At 36.0% G+C, this 18,433-nt stretch overlaps 1 protein-coding gene and 1 long non-coding RNA gene across 9 annotated transcripts in view; one reads left to right on the top strand and one right to left on the bottom strand.

The window, feature by feature from the left end:
* Positions 1-18,433, bottom strand: part of LOC144316055 (uncharacterized) — a 117,159-nt gene that overhangs the window by 1,464 nt on the left and 97,262 nt on the right. For both annotated transcript variants that reach the window (XR_013381856.1, XR_013381857.1), the window contains one exon: positions 10,642-10,775. This is a non-coding gene — a long non-coding RNA (uncharacterized LOC144316055). The remainder of the gene's footprint in view (positions 1-10,641; positions 10,776-18,433) is intronic.
* TBC1D32 (TBC1 domain family member 32) overlaps positions 1-18,433 on the top strand; it is a 211,104-nt gene that overhangs the window by 131,043 nt on the left and 61,628 nt on the right. For all 7 annotated transcript variants that reach the window (XR_013381762.1, XR_013381757.1, XM_077901391.1 and 4 more), the window contains one exon: positions 702-795. Coding sequence is in view for 5 of the 7 variants with exons in the window: in XM_077901391.1 (XP_077757517.1) it covers positions 702-795 (94 nt within the window). In the remaining 2 variants the exon portion in view is untranslated. The remainder of the gene's footprint in view (positions 1-701; positions 796-18,433) is intronic.

Here is an 18,433-nt window from a genome sequence, read left to right as displayed (position 1 = left end):
TTTTTTGCGTTTAATTAACAATATTGAGTATTTCTCCTTCCATCAGTATTTGTAGACTTTGGCTTTCTCTTGAAGGAATTTTTTTTTTATTAAGTACATTTTTGCTCTATCAGTTTGGGGAAGATGAGATAGAAATGATTGACACTGCAAGATAAACAGTTTGGTTTTTTAAATTTGTTTCCTATTTCGATATAGGAAATACAGGTTCTTTTGAAGCCATAATTTTCCTTTCATGGAAAAAGATAGTAAGGCCATCATTATCAGTCTTAGTTACTATAACAAGTTACCATATATTTGTCTTCAGGGCTTGTGCAATGTCATTTCTATTACATTTCATTTTGGTTATTATCCTTTAGAGAATTGAATTGTAATTGTCAAATAGCTTTTAGTTAGGCTACAACTCTAGTATCTATGAAATGAAAGCCAGTTTATTTTTTTTTAATTTTTTAAAGGATTTTTAATATTTATTTATTCATGAGAGACACAGAGAGAGGCGCAGAGACATAGGTAGAGGCTTCTCACAGAGAACCCAGTGTGGAACTGGATCCCCAGACCCCGGGATCATGCGTTGAGCTGAAGGCATACACTCAACCACTGAACCACCCAGGGGTCCCTGAAAGCCAGTTTAAATTAGTATTTCAGAAAGCCTTAAAATTCAATATTTTATCTTACTTCCTAAACTCATTTGTCTTCTTTTTTAGGGTGATGATCCATATCCTTGGCCAATGTTTTCATCCTATCCTTTACCAACCTGCTATCTGTCAGAAGTTACAAGAAATGCTGATCTAAAACAAGGTGAGATATTTACCAAAAACTGCGATGTTATTTTTGTGCTTTTGTGGTTATAATTTGAAAAAAGATAAAGTATTATTATGGGAAATTAGTACAATTTTTCATTCAGCTTATGTATGTGAATACATTTATGCCTGTTGGTTTGTAAATTTTTTACTAAATTATTTGTTATGATACTGAATGATTCTTATCAGAACCCTTTTTGGTTTAAAAAAGGAATTATGATTTTTAATGAATTCTAGATACATAGGATTTTATTCAGAGTAATATTTTTTAGTATGCATGCCATCCATAAGTTCTGTGTCCTCAAGACTTGAAATATAAACATAATGAATAATAAAAGTTCAGATATCTACTTTAGAGGAGTTTATAAACTTTTGGAGAATACATTCAAGTAATTAGATAGCTGTATGATAGTGCAGTGTGTGATAGGAACTAAATAGACAAATGTGTAGCCTGCTAGTAGCATACATGCAGGACACTTTCAAAGGAAGTTGGTGTTTGAAGCAAGGCTTGAAATAGGTGTTTTTTTGGGTAATAGAAGAGCATTTTTGATAAAGGAAAACAGAAGCTTGAAAGGAGCAAATTATATTCAGAGAACTGTGAGTAGTTCAGGATGTCTGGGATTTGGAATGTGAGGACAAGAGAGACCAGAAGTAAGATAACTGGTGGTAAGCCACATTTAGCCATAAGGGCAGTGTAGCTCAAGACTTTATTGTGAGAGCAATGAAAATGCAAACAGTTTTTATTTATTTATTTCAAAGTTTTTATTTATTTATTCATGAGAGACACAGAGAGGCAGAGACATAGGCAGAGGGAGAAGCAGGCTCCCTGCAAGGAGCCTGATGTGGGAGTCAGTCCGAGGACCATAGGATCGCGACCTGAGCCAAAGGCAGACACTCAACCGCTGAGCCACCCAGGCATTCCGCGAACAGTTTTTAGATTAAGGAATTCTAAGATGAAATATGAAGATATATTATCAAACTATTTATTAATTTGAGAAGTTAAAGCTTCTATCAGGGTAATCTTTAATAATATCAAGGTTGCACTGGAAAAAATAGCATGTATAAGATTCATTTAATATAGTTAAGATTTTATGGAGTGATTGTTGAAAAAATATTTCTGTATGAGACTGCATCTGTCTTTTACTTTTCCCTACGTTTTCTTGCTTTGAAACAATTAAGAGCAGCCATCAATTGATATGTGTTGTTTTTGTTTCTAGCTAGTGTTTGAGATTTTTTATTACATTTCTCACAATTGCATAGAAACAAAAATTGTGCTTTGTTTTTTTATTTCTATCTACTTAGAGGTTAGGGAAAGAGAAAGAACATGAGGAAGCTTTTTAAAGTTTTTTTTTTTTAAGATTTTATTTGAGAGAGAGTATGAGCAGGGGGAGGGAGAGTGGGAAGGACAGAGGGGGAGGGAGAAGCAGACTCCCTGCTGAGCAGGGAGCCCAGCATGGATGCCAGGCCCCCAGGACTGTGACCTGCGCTGAAGGCAGATGCTCAACCAGTTAAGCCCCCCAGATGTCCCTAAGGTTTTTAATATTTGTCTTTATGATGCACTAAAATTTTTGCTTTTGTTTTCCTCTTGCAATTCTATTGCTTTCAGAGATGTGTGAGTAGATAGGAAGTATTTTTCAAGAAGAAACTCTTGAGAGAGTATCGTTTTGGATACTTTACCCCACTGACTCACTTCTTGCAGTGAACCCAAACCTTTCTCAATATGTTACTGTCATGCTTTCCTATCCTACTTTCAGTGTTCTTAATGCCTTTATATTTTGTCATTCTTGTTGTAGGTTTCATCATTTATTTGCCCCCTCATTCCTTTATTTAACATTTTTCTCGAGTGCTAATTATCAGGTGCTTCACTAGGCATTGGGAATAAAATGATGTACCTTTTCCTGATCTTTTCCTTGTTACAATAAAGCATTGTTCTTTGCTAAGTTTCACTTGGAAACACATGTTAATTTTTTGAACAACAAATTCATTATCAGTTTTATTATATATGACTGCCATATTTGGTAATTTGATTCTTCAAAATAGTTTGATTAAAAAAATATTCCCTGGGACACCTGGGTAGCTCAGTGGTTGAGTGTCTGCTTGTGGCTCAGTTCGTGATCCCGGAGTCCTGGGATCGAGTCTTCAATCCAGCTCCCCATAGGGAGCCTGCTTTTTCCCTCTGCCTCTGTCTCTGCCTCTCTCTCTGTGTCTTTCATGAATAAATAAATAAAATCTTAAAAAATAATCCTTATCTTTTTAAATAAAACAAGGCAGACAGAAATAAGAAAAATAAGATTAAATGGACACTTCCTAAAAAGGAAGGATATATCATCAATTCCTAGGAATTATTACTCAGAGGAATATAATTTTACTCCTTGCTCTACTCTTGAGAGCTGCTTAGGAAAAGGAGTAATAATAGCATCTCTGTCCCGCCCAGAAGATCACTGCAGATGGTTATTGACGTCAGGCGGGTCCATCATACTGTCGGGCAGTCCTGTACTGCGTCCCCACGTCTGAATTCTCCCACTCTCCTCTTCTCTCTCATCAAACCTTCTTCACCTCATCCCCATTCATCCTGTCAGATGATAATTTTGTTTTCCAGGTTACCAAGGAAATAGAAACAGAAACAGCTTCCATGTGTTGCTGATAAACACCAGCTTACTCAGCTGCATCTATTCCCATTTCATGTTTTTGTTACTATGAATAAGCTGCCAGTGCTACTTAGGAAGGCCAACTTCTCCAGCCGTGCACTACCTTCCGTCCTCTTCTCAAATATACTGCTTCTAACAGTTCCTCCTTTTCCTTTATTACTGCTTTTTGGGGGTGTTGGGGGCAGGTCTCCATTGTAGCTTTTTTGTGAACTAACAAGCAATACTGTTAATTCTTCCATATTTAAAACATCTTCCTTTGAACCTACTTTCACTTCTGTCCTTTTTTGGCAAAATTCTTTGAAAGCGTTGTCTAATCTTGGTGTTCCAGTAACTCCTTCCATTCTCTCTTGAACCCACAGAGCTAGCTAGGCTCTCACCTCTACCATTTACACTGTGATTAAATCCACTGAGTAGATCAGTCCTCATCCTACTAGACTTAACATTATCATTCAACATGTTCACTCCTACCCTTTCTTTTGAAACACTTTCTCACTTGGCTTTTAGAAAATACATGATGTGATTTTCCTTCTGTTTATTCTGGCAAAATTCTTTTGTCTCCTTTGTTTGATCTTTCACTTTTCTCTAACCTCTAAACTTTGGAGTGCCCCAGGGCTCAGTTATTAGTTGCCTGTTTTTCTAGCTTTACTTACTCTTGAGAACATCTCATCTTATGACTAAAATACAGTCCAATAGGCTGTTGGCTGTCAGGTTTATATCTTTAACCCCTACCTCTCCTCTGAACTCTGCATTCATATCTAATTGCCTACTTGGCACCTCTGCCAGGAGGGTTAATAAGCACATCAAACCTAACAAGTCTGAGCTAAACTTCTCATACTCCCTGAAAATCTATTCCTTTGGTATTCCTACTCATTTCAGAAATGGCAATTTTGGCTTCCAGTTCTTTAGGCAATAAAACTGAAAGCATTCTATGACTTCTCTTTGTCTTCATACTCACATCTAACCTGTCAGCAAATGCTCTCGACTCTGCCTATCTGAAATCACTTTCACTCATGCACTACAGCCCTCATCTCTCACCTGTATTATTGCAGTAATCTGCCAAGTAGTCAGTGTGTTCTCAGTACAACCATCAGAGTAATGCTGTTGAAATGTGGATTGCATCACATTACTCCTCACACTGAAATCCTCCAGTGGCTTCCCATAGCTAACAGGGCCAAGTACATTTGTGACTTCATTCCTGTCAATGCTGTGTTTTAACTTCAGTACCATTTTAAACCTTTTTATTTAATTCCACATTTCCCCACCATATTGGACAGTTCTCTTTCTGTTTGCCCTAAAATGCAAGTGTTTGAGACATTATTCTCAATTTAATAACAGTACCTAATACTTTCTCCTAATAATAGGGTCCTGGTTTTTGTTAAGCAGGAGAAAATGATGTAGGCACCAGTGGATAGGCCAGGATGTACATCACAGAGCTATCTCTGTGAACTCAATGAGAAAAATGGAGCCAAATGCATTTATAACAGGTATAAAGCTAAATTAAAAGTATGTTTCTGGTTAAATACAGGTCAATAAATGAAACATTGTACAATTTTAAACACATTATGTTTAAGCTTTCCATTTACTTTTTTGATTTGAAAGTAATGATTCATTGATTCTGATAGGTGTTATTTTAGTTGTCATTGGCACTGCAAAATTTTGGGATATCATTTCATTGTTGTGGGGAAAAAAATCACTCTGGTTGTGTGCACATGGTGACATCCTCTCATTTGTCTCCTAGCTTCTACATTTATTCTTCTTGCTACAGTTAGCATCTCTTCATCTGTTAAATTGCCTCTTGTTAGCTCATTGGCATTAGTGTTTAGCTATTAGATAATTTATCTTCATCTGTAAATAAGAATCTTGAGACATCATCTGGTTCAGTTATTTTTCTTTGTGCACTGTTTTAGAGTCATCATGCTAAAATGTAAAAGCCTTGTAAAAACTAGTGATTAACATTATCTATTTGTGTACATATATGTAATTATGTTTATACATGTATAAGCGTGTTGTGTATATATGCGTACATGTGCATCTGTGTATATATAAGTGATATATAAATAATCTTAGACACATGAAAACATCCTCTTCCATGTGGTAGAAATGACTTGGGATATCATCTTTCTGTTACTCTAGAGTTTAAATAAATAGGTAGAAGGTTGTGAATGTAGTAACTTACTATTACCTGTGTAGCAGGTAAAAAGGAAAGGGGAATAGGAGAAAGGAGATTTGTACTGTGTTTAAAGCCAGTACAGGTTTGTGCAATCAGGAGCTGCTAAAGTGAACTACTGGAGATTGACTCATAATGTCTTTTGTATATGAAACAGATCATGAGATAAACAAAACCTGATTGGTTTCCTGTGCTAGACTTAGATCTCCCAGGAGTTACTGTTGCACCCCTACTTGGCCAGTCTCCTCTACTGCATTCCATTTTTGTGTGTTCAGGACAAGACTTCTTTCTCTAAAGAGGAACAGAAATCCAGTCCTTTCATACTGAGAAATAAAAATGGCTTGAGGGATTAAATAGCATGCTCTGGTTATTGGAAGCATTAGGGAGACATCTGAATGTGAGAAATGTTCTGTCCTTTCTAGCATCCTGTATTCATTTCATTTTTAAATTACTTTTATAATGTTTATTCAGACTGAATTATAAAATAATCAGCAATCTAGATTACATCCATATTCTATATACTGTACTACTGTGCAATACCTATCCTTATCAGGAAATCTTTGGATCTGTATTCACTCAGCGGGGGCTGGTATCTTCAAAGTAGAGAGTAAGTTTTTTGTGTCAGGGCTTGTATGTTTCTAGTATTCCAAGTACAACACTGACTCCAGGGCCACTGGCAGCATGGCTACATGGCATTGGTTCTCTTTGATCTTAGAAATTTGAATGGCTACTCATTGAGAGCCTCAAATAAATTAGCAAATCCTAATAGAAGTGAACTTCTGCATGTTCCTTGCAAGTCCTGCATCCCCACTCTTTACCTGTATATCCCTTCAAAGACCTTTCCTTAAAAAACAAAAAACAAAACAAAACAAGAAAAGTTTACCCCCTTTGGGCTTTCTAAGAAGTAAACAAAGGAACAGCTAATGTGAGCCAGCTGTATAAATAGATGTGTCACTTTCTGATTCTTTTCTCTCCCTTGCCCTTGACTTTATTTCATGACCTTGCTCTCTATTAATTGTCCTACGTACTGTGGGTCTTATTGTTTTGTTTTGTTAACCATGTGGGTCTTACTGTTTTGTCTTGTTAAAAACTTTATTGAAATGTAATTAACATACTATGTAATTCATCCATTTAAAGTGTACAATTCAGTGATCTTTTTAAAGTATATTAATAGATGCACAGCCATCACCACAAACAACTTTAGAACATTTTTACCACTTCAAAAAGAAAGCCACTATTCCCTCTTCCCCCCCTTCCCTCACCAGCCCTAAGCAACCACTAATCTACTTTCTGTCTCTAGAGCTTTCTCGAGTTTGGACTTTTCATATGAATGGAATAGGTTAGTGTGTAGTATTTCTTGACTGACTTTTTAACTTCGCATGTTTTCAAGGTTCATCTCTAAGGTTCATTCATGTTGTAGCATAGGAAAGTACTTCAGTCCTATTTATGATTAAATAATATTCCATTATGTGCATATACCACAATTTATTTATCTGCTGATGGACACTTGGATTGTTTCCACCTTTTGGCTATTATAAATAATGCTGCTATAAACATGTACAAATTTCTACATGAATATGTTTTTATTTCTCTAGAGTATATACCTGGAAGTAGAATTGCTTAGTTATATGGTAATTCTGTGTGTAATAGTTTGAGGAACTGGCTCACTGTTTTCTAAAGCAACTGCATCACTTTACCTTTTCACCAACAGTATTATAAGATTCTCGTTTGTCCACATCATCATGATCATGATCATGTGTTATGATCTGGCCATCCTACTGGGTGTGAAGTGCTACTTCATTGTGGTTTTGATTTGCATTTCCCTGATGATTAGTAATGCTGAGTGTCTCTTCATGTTATATGTCTTCCTTGGAGAAATGACTATTCACATCCTTTGCCTATTTTATAAATTATTTGTCTTTTTGTTATTGAGTTGTAAGAGTTCTTTATGTGTTCTAGATATAAACCCTTTATGGGATATATGATTAGGGATCTTCTTTCGAATCTTAGAATACATAATAGTTTATGCCTCTGGGCCTTTGCTCTTGATATTTCCTTTTCCTATAGTACTACCTCCTCCTCTTTACCCAAGTAGTGCCTTCTTAACCTTTTATGCTAAGTCTGAATGTTACTTCTTCGGAGAAATTATCTCCACATGTCTAAAATATACTTCTTTTTTTTTAAGATTTTATTTATTTATTTATGAGAGACAGAGAAAGAGAGAGAGAGAGGCAGAGACACAGGCAGAGGGACAAGCAGGCTCCATACAGAAGCCCGATGTGGGACTCAGTCCAGGAACCCTGGGATCACACCCCGAGCTGAAGGCAGACTCTCAACCACTGAGCCACCCAGGCATCCCTAAAATATACTTCTTCCTTTACTTCTGTCTCTCTTGCTTCCTATGGGTTCCTCTAACAGCATTGTACTTTACTGAGTTTGTATTTGTTTACTGTCTGCTGCCCTATAGTGTAAGTTCCATGAGACAAAAATGCCATCTGCTTTAGGTAGTAGACAACAATAAATGTCTATTGAATGAATGGATGAATTAACATTGAATTTCTTCTCCCTTTGTATTTCCCATCATCAGACTCTATCTTCCAAATCTTTGTCAGTGGACATTGGGAATTCCTTTTGGGCTAATACATAAATTTAGAAATTTTTACTCATACCTAGAATAATCTCTGATCTGACTCATTTTTTAGAGCATCAATAGCTCTGCAGTTAGAAAGCCCCTTGAGCTAGACTTCTGTGTATATCATTTTTGAAGTAGACACCTTTATTATAGTTATTTTATCATTTACAAAGTGGTACTTTACGTTTTTATAGCACATAAAAGGTATGCATTGTTAGTGTTACATGTCATTTTTTTCCACAATTGAAAAAAAATAAGCAAAAAAAAAAATTTACAGCCTTTATCCTGTGATTACTTCAAATTTAATCTTTTGTAGCTTTAGTATCTTAACTTTACTGCTTCCTCTGCTGCATTTTTACTTACCTGATAGGAAATTGATTTTCTGCCTGGCAAAACATTCTTTTTCAAATACTATATGAAGGAGTAAGTTTCATGGTGAAAATCATTCCTTTTAATGGAATGCACCACATAATGTTAAAATCTTTATAGTCTGATTGTTCAGATATTTTTAATTGGATATTTTTAGATGGCATTATGCCTATATGAGAAAACAGATCATTTTAAGGTTCATAATATGTGAAACATAACTATCTGTGATATCTTCCCCCCACCCCAACATGAAGTAATTTTTCTTTTTCAAGTTAAAGAAAGAAGGAGGGAGGATATTGAAGTGAATTCAAGTTAAAACTTGCTTTTCAGTTTGTACATTTTCAGCTCTGAATGAATTCAGTATAAAATATATGTTGAATCATTAGGTTCCATGTACTGGTCAAATGCCTGTGAGGATCATATTCTGTTCTTAGTGAAAAACATGAATCTAATCCACTGTATTAAATCTATATTATTCACATAGATTTGGTACAAAAGCATAAATGAAAATGCAAACCATTGGCAATATTTAATAGTATATTGAGGGGTAGAAAAGGCTTTTTGAAGTATTATATATAATTTATTAATTGTAGACTATTTATAAAATAATCTTTGCAATGTATTTTGTTCAATAGAAAGAAACAAATATTAATAGAGAAGGTTTCTATATGAGAAATGGAACGAAGCACTAGAGTACCATGCCATATTCTCTTCCTCTGGAGTTAGGCCTTGTGCAGTGAGTGAGCAATAAAGTTTATTGGTTTTGTAGTTCTATTCTTATGATGCCAACATACTTGATCCTAGCTCTCAAGACATGCTGGTATTTAAAATCATTTGGATACTGTTTGTTCTGATTTTAAAAGCTTTTTAAATTATGTCTTGTACATATGGTTAGTCTACAAATATTTTTAGTGATGAATTCTCTCTTTTATCAACTACTTATTTAGGCCTTTATGTCAAATCAGACATTTTCTTATTCTTTTTTCTAATTGTTTTTAACCTTTATGAACATTTATTTTCTGCAGATAAAGGTAAATGACTTTTTTTGATATTATTCTGTTAACTTATGGGACTGGGAGTATGATATTTTGGTTTCTTTTCAGTGTAGTAAATCTTGAGCTGCAGCTGTTGAGATACTTAGTTTACAAATCAGAATAAGTTATTTCTTTTGAATAATAAAACTTATTTTCATGTACTTATTTCTTCATGTTTGAAACACATGTATCTATGGCAACCAAGGGAAACAGATAACCTACTAGTTTAAGTGCAGGTGATAAGGGAAAGTGAATTCTTCATTTCTTGAAAATGTGACTCATTTGTTTTATAGTAATTGATTATCACTTATGTTAAAAAAGGAAAAGGGATATAATTCTACAATGAGGAATAACCTGTATAAAATGTAGATATCATGTGTTAAGAGCTCATGTAGTTCAAATGAAATGTGTAATGAATTTAGATACTCCCAAATTTAGAGATGTACAGAGAACTAATACAGAGAATTTAGGCATCTTATCAATTGCTTCTCACAGACCACTCCAGTCTTTCCTTATTTATTGTAATAAGGGTAGATTGAAATGACTATCTTAAGCTACATGGAAGAAGATAAGCAGAAATGCAAATGAAAAGCAAATATTGCACAAATAAGGTTCAGAATAAGACAAAGGTGATTAAATTAAGCCCAGGAATCTGTTGCTGGTTAGTTTATGAAATCTTTGTTTATTTTGTTTCTTTTGCAGAATCTGTTATGATATTCTATATAAAATGGGTATTCACAATTGCATTTGGGAAAGAAGTACTAGAAGTTTTCTGTGTAAATAGCAGGCTTTTACTGCATTTATATTGAGCTTACTTTTTTCCTCCCTTTGAAACTGTGATTCTTTTTATATTATCCATAATAATCTTATAATCAACGTAACATTCTATGTAATAATCTTTTGAGAAAAAATTATACAGTATCCTCAAGTATGAAAAGATTATAGTGCTTACTATAACAAAGAATTTCAGAATTTAGATATGAAATATTGTTACCTGTGATTGGTGAACATGAAACTTGATGTTTCCCTTTTTTGCCCACATTTTCCTCAGTGATATTAAGGAATGAGTTTAAAACAGTTTTTTTTACTTTCTTTTCCAACTTTGCACTGTCTGTAAATCATAGTGGTCTGAAGGAGCAAAGAGGAGAAGAGCATTTACTCACTAGACACACCAAACCTTTTTTTGGAAAATAAAACAGTCGTTCACCATGGTAACTTCATAACTAGATGTATAATTAATATAGTGAAACTTAATTATAATATGGTACTGTCTCTAAAAATAATACTGTAGGATAAGAATTTTTTAAACCCATTGATATAAAAATGTGAGTTAAGAAAGAAATCGTGTTCAATGTATAGAAGAATATAAACCTGGATTCTCCCTGGTGAAATAGATTGTTTTCTTATTTAACCCTAAGAAGTGAATATTCATTTTATTATAGGAGACTGGATTGTACCCAGAAAGGAGCCAAAACCTCATAAGATATACAATGAGGAGTTAAAAAATCTATACTTTAAAACACTTTACTATAATATTGTGATTAAGGTCCTTTCAAGTGAATAATTTTATACATGCCTATACTTTTACTTATAGTTTATTGAGTTCTTATATAGACTTTATACCAAATTAGGAACTATAATTGCTCTTATTTTAGTGACACTAATATGCTTAGAAGCTTTTAGTCACTGTCACTTTCAGTTATAACTCATGTTTACATAACATGTATATATAAGCAATTTTTATGTACAACAGAATACATCCATTTTAAGAATAGTTTGAATTTTGACATGTCTGTGCACACAGAAGCACCACCATAATCAAATACATAACATTTTCATGACCCCACAAAAGTTCCCCTTGTCCCTTATAGTCAACCTCTCTCTACTTCCAGCCTTAGGCAATTACTGATTCCCCACCCCCCACTACTATTAGATTAGGATTTCTCAACCTCAGCACTATCAATATTTTGGTCTGGGTAATTGCTTGTTGCCAGAGGATGCGGTCCTGTGCCTTGTAGGATTTTTAGCAGCATCCCTGATCTATATCCACTAGATGCTAGTAGAACTGTATTGTGCTGCCCACTCCCAGGTATGACAATCAGAAATGTCTGTAAGGACTGTTCATGTAACTCCTGGAGAGCAAAACATAGTCCATTTGAGAATAGCTACCAAAGATTAGTTTTTCCTATACTAGTGGTTCATACAAGAGAATCATATAGGATACTTTATTTGTGCCTGGTTTCTTTCTCCTAGCATAATGATTTTGAGATTCATCCAGTTTGTTACATGTACCCTTTGCTCTCTCTTTTTACTGAGTGGGATTTCGGTATTGATAAGCTGCAGTTTGGTTAAGTTTTTCCAAAACTTTTGGTTTTGTTCACATATTCTTTAAATACTTAAAATACTTAAAAATATATGCTTTTAAATCTTTGCTATTCACATCGCTCTAGTCCTTTAATGCATCTATTAGTTGATTTTTGTACTGGTTATGAGCCACGTTTTCTCCTTTTCTCATGTTAGTGATTTGTTTATTGAATATCAGACATTATTGATTTTACATTGTTGAATGGAGATTTTGTTTTTCTTTAGATAGTAATGGGCATTTTTTTGAAGTGCTGTCAAGTTATTCATGGATCAGTTTGATCCTTCAAGGCTTTCATTATTTGGTTACAGTGTGTGTAGATTTGCCTTTATTGCTAATTTAACCCTATTACTAAGTTGTTATTTTTCTGGCACCTTTAAGCACTCACTACCCTGGTAGTTAAAGGACTCTGCACCCTGGAATTTTTACATCTGCTAGCACAGAGTATATTGTTCATTTTACATCTCCCAAGTGTTTTTTGCCAAACCTTGTGGAGTTTCAGTCTTAATTTGCATAGTTGTTTATTTTGCAATCAGCTTAACAAAGACATGGATTTCTCTAGTTATTTGTTCTGCTCTTCTTTTCCAGTACTGATCCAAAAATTTTAGCCTCCTCAGTCTCTGCAGTTTGGCTTCTGTCCCTTCAACTTTGCAAGTCCTGCATGGCACCCACACTTTGTGCATAGTGATCTTGAGATTGCCTTCAAGAATAAAAGCCAGTTGTAAAGCTCAACACATTAGTTTCCCTTTTCACAAGTAAATCAGTCTTGTACTGCCCATTGTCCAATGTTTGAAAATAGTTGTTTGTTGTATTTTATTCAGTTTTCAGGTTTTTTACAGCAGGATAGCCACTCTATTCCTCGTATCTCCATCATGGGCAGAAGCAAAACTCTGGGTTTTAATTTTTTGTGTTGTTATACACATAGAAAATTTGGGACAACATCAGATTCATATTTGTTCTACTCATATAATCACTAATTTAAAGTTACTGTATTCCTGAGTACCGTTCCTGTGATTCTGTTTCCTCTTGCCTTATTCTCTATCCAAGGGCCTTTGCTGGTGTAACACCATTGGCCTCTCTCTGGACTTCCCACTTACTCTGCATAAAGATAGGAAGAATGTTTGGTAGGGGAACTTGGGAGAAGGTTGCAAAATCTTGGATTTTGTGTATGGTGTACTTTCAAGTTAGCCTATCTTTAGGTTATATTGGTACCTTTTAGTTAGGTATATATTTAGACAGCCTTTGGTTGTCTGTCATTGTCTGTGATTGAATAGGTCAGTTCAATTCAGGGGAGACATTTTGAAGTCCTTGTGGCATTTTTTTAAAATTTTTTTTTCAAATAAGTCTCAATTTTAATAAGATCCTCTACATACACATTTGCTACTAAAAATTGAAATAGCACATCAAAAAAATTACAATTTCAAAAAACCAGAAAAATCTACCTTATGCACACCCTCCCCTAATTATACTCTAACCAAACCACCCCAAGTTTTCTGTGTATTCCTTCTGCACAAGTTACTTGGCTTCCGATTTTTTTTTTAATTTATTTTTTATTGGTGTTCAATTTACTAACATACAGAATAACCCCCAGTGCCCGTCACCCATTCACTCCCACCCCCCGCCCTCCTCCCCTTCCAGCACCCCTATTTCGTTTCCCAGAGTTAGCAGTCTTTACGTTCTGTCTCCCTTTCTGATATTTCCCACACATTTCTTCTCCCTTCCCTTATATTCCCTTTCACTATTATTTATATTCCCCAAATGAATGAGAACATATAATGTTTGTCCTTCTCCGACTGACTTACTTCACTCAGCATAATACCCTCCAGTTCCATCCACGTTGAAGCAAATGGTGGGTATTTGTCATTTCTAATAACTGAGTAATATTCCATTGTATACATAAACCACATCTTCTTTATCCATTCATCTTTCGTTGGACACCGAGGCTCCTTCCACAGTTTGGCTATCGTGGCCATTGCTGCTATAAACATCGGGGTGCAGGTGTCCCGGCGTTTCATTGCATTTGTATCTTTGGGGTAAATCCTCAACAGTGCAATTGCTGGGTCGTAGGGCAGGTATATTTTTAACTGTTTGAGGAACCTCCACACAGTTTTCCAGAGTGGCTGCACCAGTTCACATTCCCACCAACAGTGTAAGAGGGTTCCCTTTTCTCTGCATCCTCTCCAACGTTTGTTGTTTCCTGCCTTGTTAATTTTCCCCATTCTCACTAGTGTGAGGTGGTATCTCATTGTGGTTTTGATTTGTATTTCCCTGATGGCAAGTGATGCGGAGCATTTTCTCATATGCATGTTGGCCATGTCTATATCTTCCTCTGTGAGATTTCTGTTCATGTCTTTTGCCCATTTCATGATTGGATTGTTTGTTTCTTTGGTGTTGAGTTTAATAAGTTCTTTATAGATCTTGGAAACTAGCCCTTTATCTGATACGTCATTTGCAAATATCCTCTCCCATTCTGTAGGTTGTCTTTGAGTTTTGTTGACTGTATCCTTTGCTGTGCAAAAGCTTCTTATCTTGATGAAGTCCCAATAGTTCATTTTTGCTTTTGTTTCTTTTGCCTTCGTGGATGTATCTTGCAAGAAGTTACTATGGCCGAGTTCAAAAAGGGTGTTGCCTGTGTTCTTCTCTAGGATTTTGATGGACTCTTGTCTCACATTTAGATCTTTCATCCATTTTGAGTTTATCTTTGTGTATGGTGAAAAGAGTGGTCTAGTTTCATTCTTCTGCATGTGGATGTCCAATTTTCCCAGCACCATTTATTGAAGAGACTGTCTTTCTTCCAATGGATAGTCTTTCCTCCTTTATCGAATATTAGTTGCCCATAAAGTTCAGGGTCCACTTCTGGATTCTCTATTCTGTTCCACTGATCTATGTGTCTGTTTTAGTGCCAGTACCACACTGTCTTGATGACCACAGCTTTGTAGTACAACCTGAAATCTGGCATTGTGATGCCCCCAGATATGGTTTTCTTTTTTAAAATTCCCCTGGCTATTCGGGGCCTTTTCTGATTCCACACAAATCTTAAAATAATTTGTTCTAACTCTCTGAAGAAAGTCCATGGTATTTTGATAGGGATTGCATTAAACGTGTATATTGCCCTGGGTAACATTGACATTTTCACAATATTAATGCTGCCAATCCATGAGCATGGAATATTTTTCCATCTCTTTGTGTCTTCCTCAATTTCTTTCAGAAGTGTTCTATAGTTTTGAGGGTATAGATCCTTTACATCTTTGGTTAGGTTTATTCCTAGGTATCTTATGCTTTTGGGTGCAATTGTAAATGGGATTGACTCCTTAATTTCTCTTTCTTCAGTCTCATTGTTAGTGTATAGAAATGCCACTGACTTCTGGGCATTGATTTTGTATCCTGCCACGCTACCGAATTGCTGTATGAGTTCTAGCAACCTTGGGGTGGAGACTTTTGGGTTTTCTATGTAGAGTATCATGTCATCGGCGAAGAGGGAGAGTTTGACTTCTTCTTTGCCAATTTGAATGCCTTTAATGTCTTTTTGTTGTCTGATTGCTGAGGCTAGGACTTCCAGTACTTTGTTGAACAGCAGTGGTGAGAGTGGACATCCCTGTCTTGTTCCTGATCTTAGGGGAAAGGCTCCCAGTGCTTCCCCATTGAGAATGATATTTGCTGTGGGCTTTTCATAGATGGCTTTTAAGATGTCGAGGAATGTTCCCTCTATCCCTACACTCTGAAGAGTTTTGATCAGGAATGGATGCTGTATTTTGTCAAATGCTTTCTCTGCATCCAATGAGAGGATCATATGGTTCTTGGTTTTTCTCTTGCTGATATGATGAATCACATTGATTGTTTTACGGGTGTTGAACCAGCCTTGTGTCCCAGGGATAAATCCTACTTGGTCATGGTGAATAATTTTCTTAATGTACTGTTGGATCCTATTGGCCAGTATCTTGTTGAGAATTTTTGCATCCATGTTCATCAGGGATATTGGTCTGTAATTCTCCTTTTTGGTGGGGTCTTTGTCTGGTTTTGGAATTAAGGTGATGCTGGCCTCATAGAACGAATTTGGAAGTACTCCATCTCTTTCTATCTTTCCAAACGGCTTTAGGAGAATAGGTATGGTTTCTTCTTTAAATGTTTGATAGAATTCCCCTGGGAAGCCATCTGGCCCTGGACTCTTGTGTCTTGGGAGGTTTTTGATGACTGCTTCAATTTCCTCCCTGGTTATTGTCCTGTTCAGGTTTTCTATTTCTTCCTGTTTCAGTTTTGGTAGTTTGTGGCTTTCCAGGAATGCGTCCATTTCTTCTAGATTGCCTAATTTATTGGCGTATAGCTGTTCATAATATGTTTTTAAAATCGTTTGTATTTCCTTGGTGATGGTAGTGACCTCTCCTTTCTCATTCATGATTTTATTAATTTGAGTCTTCTCTCTCTCCTTTTTAATAAGGCTGGCTAATGGTTTATCTATCTTATTAATTCTTTCAAAGAACCAACTCCTGGTTCTGTTGATCTGTTCCACAGTTCTTCTGGTCTCGATTTCGTTGAGTTCTGCTCGAATCTTTATTAACTCCCTTCTTCTCTTGGGTGTAGGATCTATTTGCTGTTTTTTCTCTAGCTCCTTTATGTGTAAGGTTAGCTTTTGTATTTGAGTTCTTTCCAGTTTTTGAATGAATGCTTGTATTGCGATGTATTTCCCCCTTAGGACTGCTTTTGCTGCATCCCAAAGATTTTGAACGGTTGTATCTTCATTCTCATTAGTTTCCATGAATCTTTTTAATTCTTCCTTAATTTCCTGGTTGACCCTTTTTTCTTTTAGCAGGATGGTCCTTAACCTCCACGTGTTTGAGGTCCTTCCAAACTTCTTGTTGTGATTTAGTTCTAATTTCAAGGCATTATGGTCTGAGAATATGCAGGGGACAATCCCAATCTTTTGGTATTGGTTCAGACCCGATTTGTGACCCAATATGTGGTCTATTCTGGAGAAAGTTCCATGTGCGCTTGAGAAGAATGTGTATTCAGTTGAGTTTGGATGTAAAGTTCTGTAGATATCTGTGAAATCCATCTGGTCCAGTGTATCATTTAAAGCTCTCGTTTCTTTGGAGATGTTGTGCTTAGAAGACCTATCGAGTATAGAAAGAGCTAGATTGAAGTCACCAAGTATAAGTGTATTATTATCTAAGTATTTCTTCACTTTGGTTAATAATTGATTTATATATTTGGCAGCTCCCACATTCGGGGCATATATATTGAGGATTGTTAAGTCCTCTTGTTGAATAGATCCTTTAAGTATGGTATAGTGTCCCTCTTCATCTCTCACTACAGTCTTTGGGGTAAATTTTAGTTCATCTGATATAAGGATGGCTACCCCTGCTTTCTTTTGAGGACCATTCGAATGGTAAATGGTTCTCCAACCTTTTATTTTCAGGCTGTAGGTGTCCTTCTGTCTAAAATGAGTCTCTTGTAGACAGCAAATAGATGGGTCCTGCTTTTTTATCCAGTCTGAAACCCTGCGCCTTTTGATGGGGTCATTAAGCCCGTTCACATTCAGAGTTACTATTGAGAGATATGAGTTTAGTGTCATCATGATATCTATTCAGTGCTTGTTTTTGTGGACTGTTCCACTGAACTTCTTCTTAAAGGGGAATTTTAAGAGTCCCCCTTAAAATTTCTTGCAGAGCTGGTTTGGAGGTACATATTCTTTCAGTTGCTGCCTGTCTTGGAAGCTCTTTATCTCTCCTTCCATTTTGAATGAGAGCCTTGCTGGATAAAGTATTCTTGGTTGCATGTTCTTTTCATTTAGGACCCTGAATATATCCTGCCAGCCCTTTCTGGCCTGCCAGGTCTCTGTGGAGAGGTCTGCTGTTACCCTAATACTCCTCCCCATAAAAGTCAGGGATTTCTTGTCTCTTGCTGCTTTAAGGATCTTCTCTTTATCTTTGGAATTTGCAAGCTTCACAATTAAATGTCGAGGTGTTGAACGGTTTTTATTGATTTTAGGTGGGGATCTCTCTATTTCCTGGATCTGAATGCCTGTTTCCCTTCCCAGATTAGGAAAGTTTTCAGCTAGAATTTGCTCAAATTCATATTCTGGCCCTCAGTCCCTTTCGGCGCCCTCGGGAACACCAATTAAACATAAGTTTTTCTTCCTCAGGCTGTCGTTTATTTCCCTTAATCTATCTTCATGGTCTTTTAATTGTTTGTCTCTTTTTTCCTCAGTTTCCCTCTTTGCTATCAACTTGTCTTCTATGTCACTCACTCGTTCTTCCACCTCGTTAACCCTCGTCGTTAGGACTTCTAGTTTGGATGCATCTCATTCAATTGATTTTTAATTTCTGCCTGATTAGCTCTAAATTCTGCAGTCATGAAGTCTCTTGAGTCCTTTATGCTTTTTTCTAGAGCCAGCAGTAGCTGTATAATAGTGCTTCTGAATTGGCTT

This window comes from Canis aureus, chromosome 1 (genome assembly GCF_053574225.1).
Source record: "Canis aureus isolate CA01 chromosome 1, VMU_Caureus_v.1.0, whole genome shotgun sequence".
NCBI lineage: Eukaryota > Metazoa > Chordata > Mammalia > Carnivora > Canidae > Canis > Canis aureus.
This window is presented reverse-complemented; position numbering and strand designations above follow the sequence as displayed.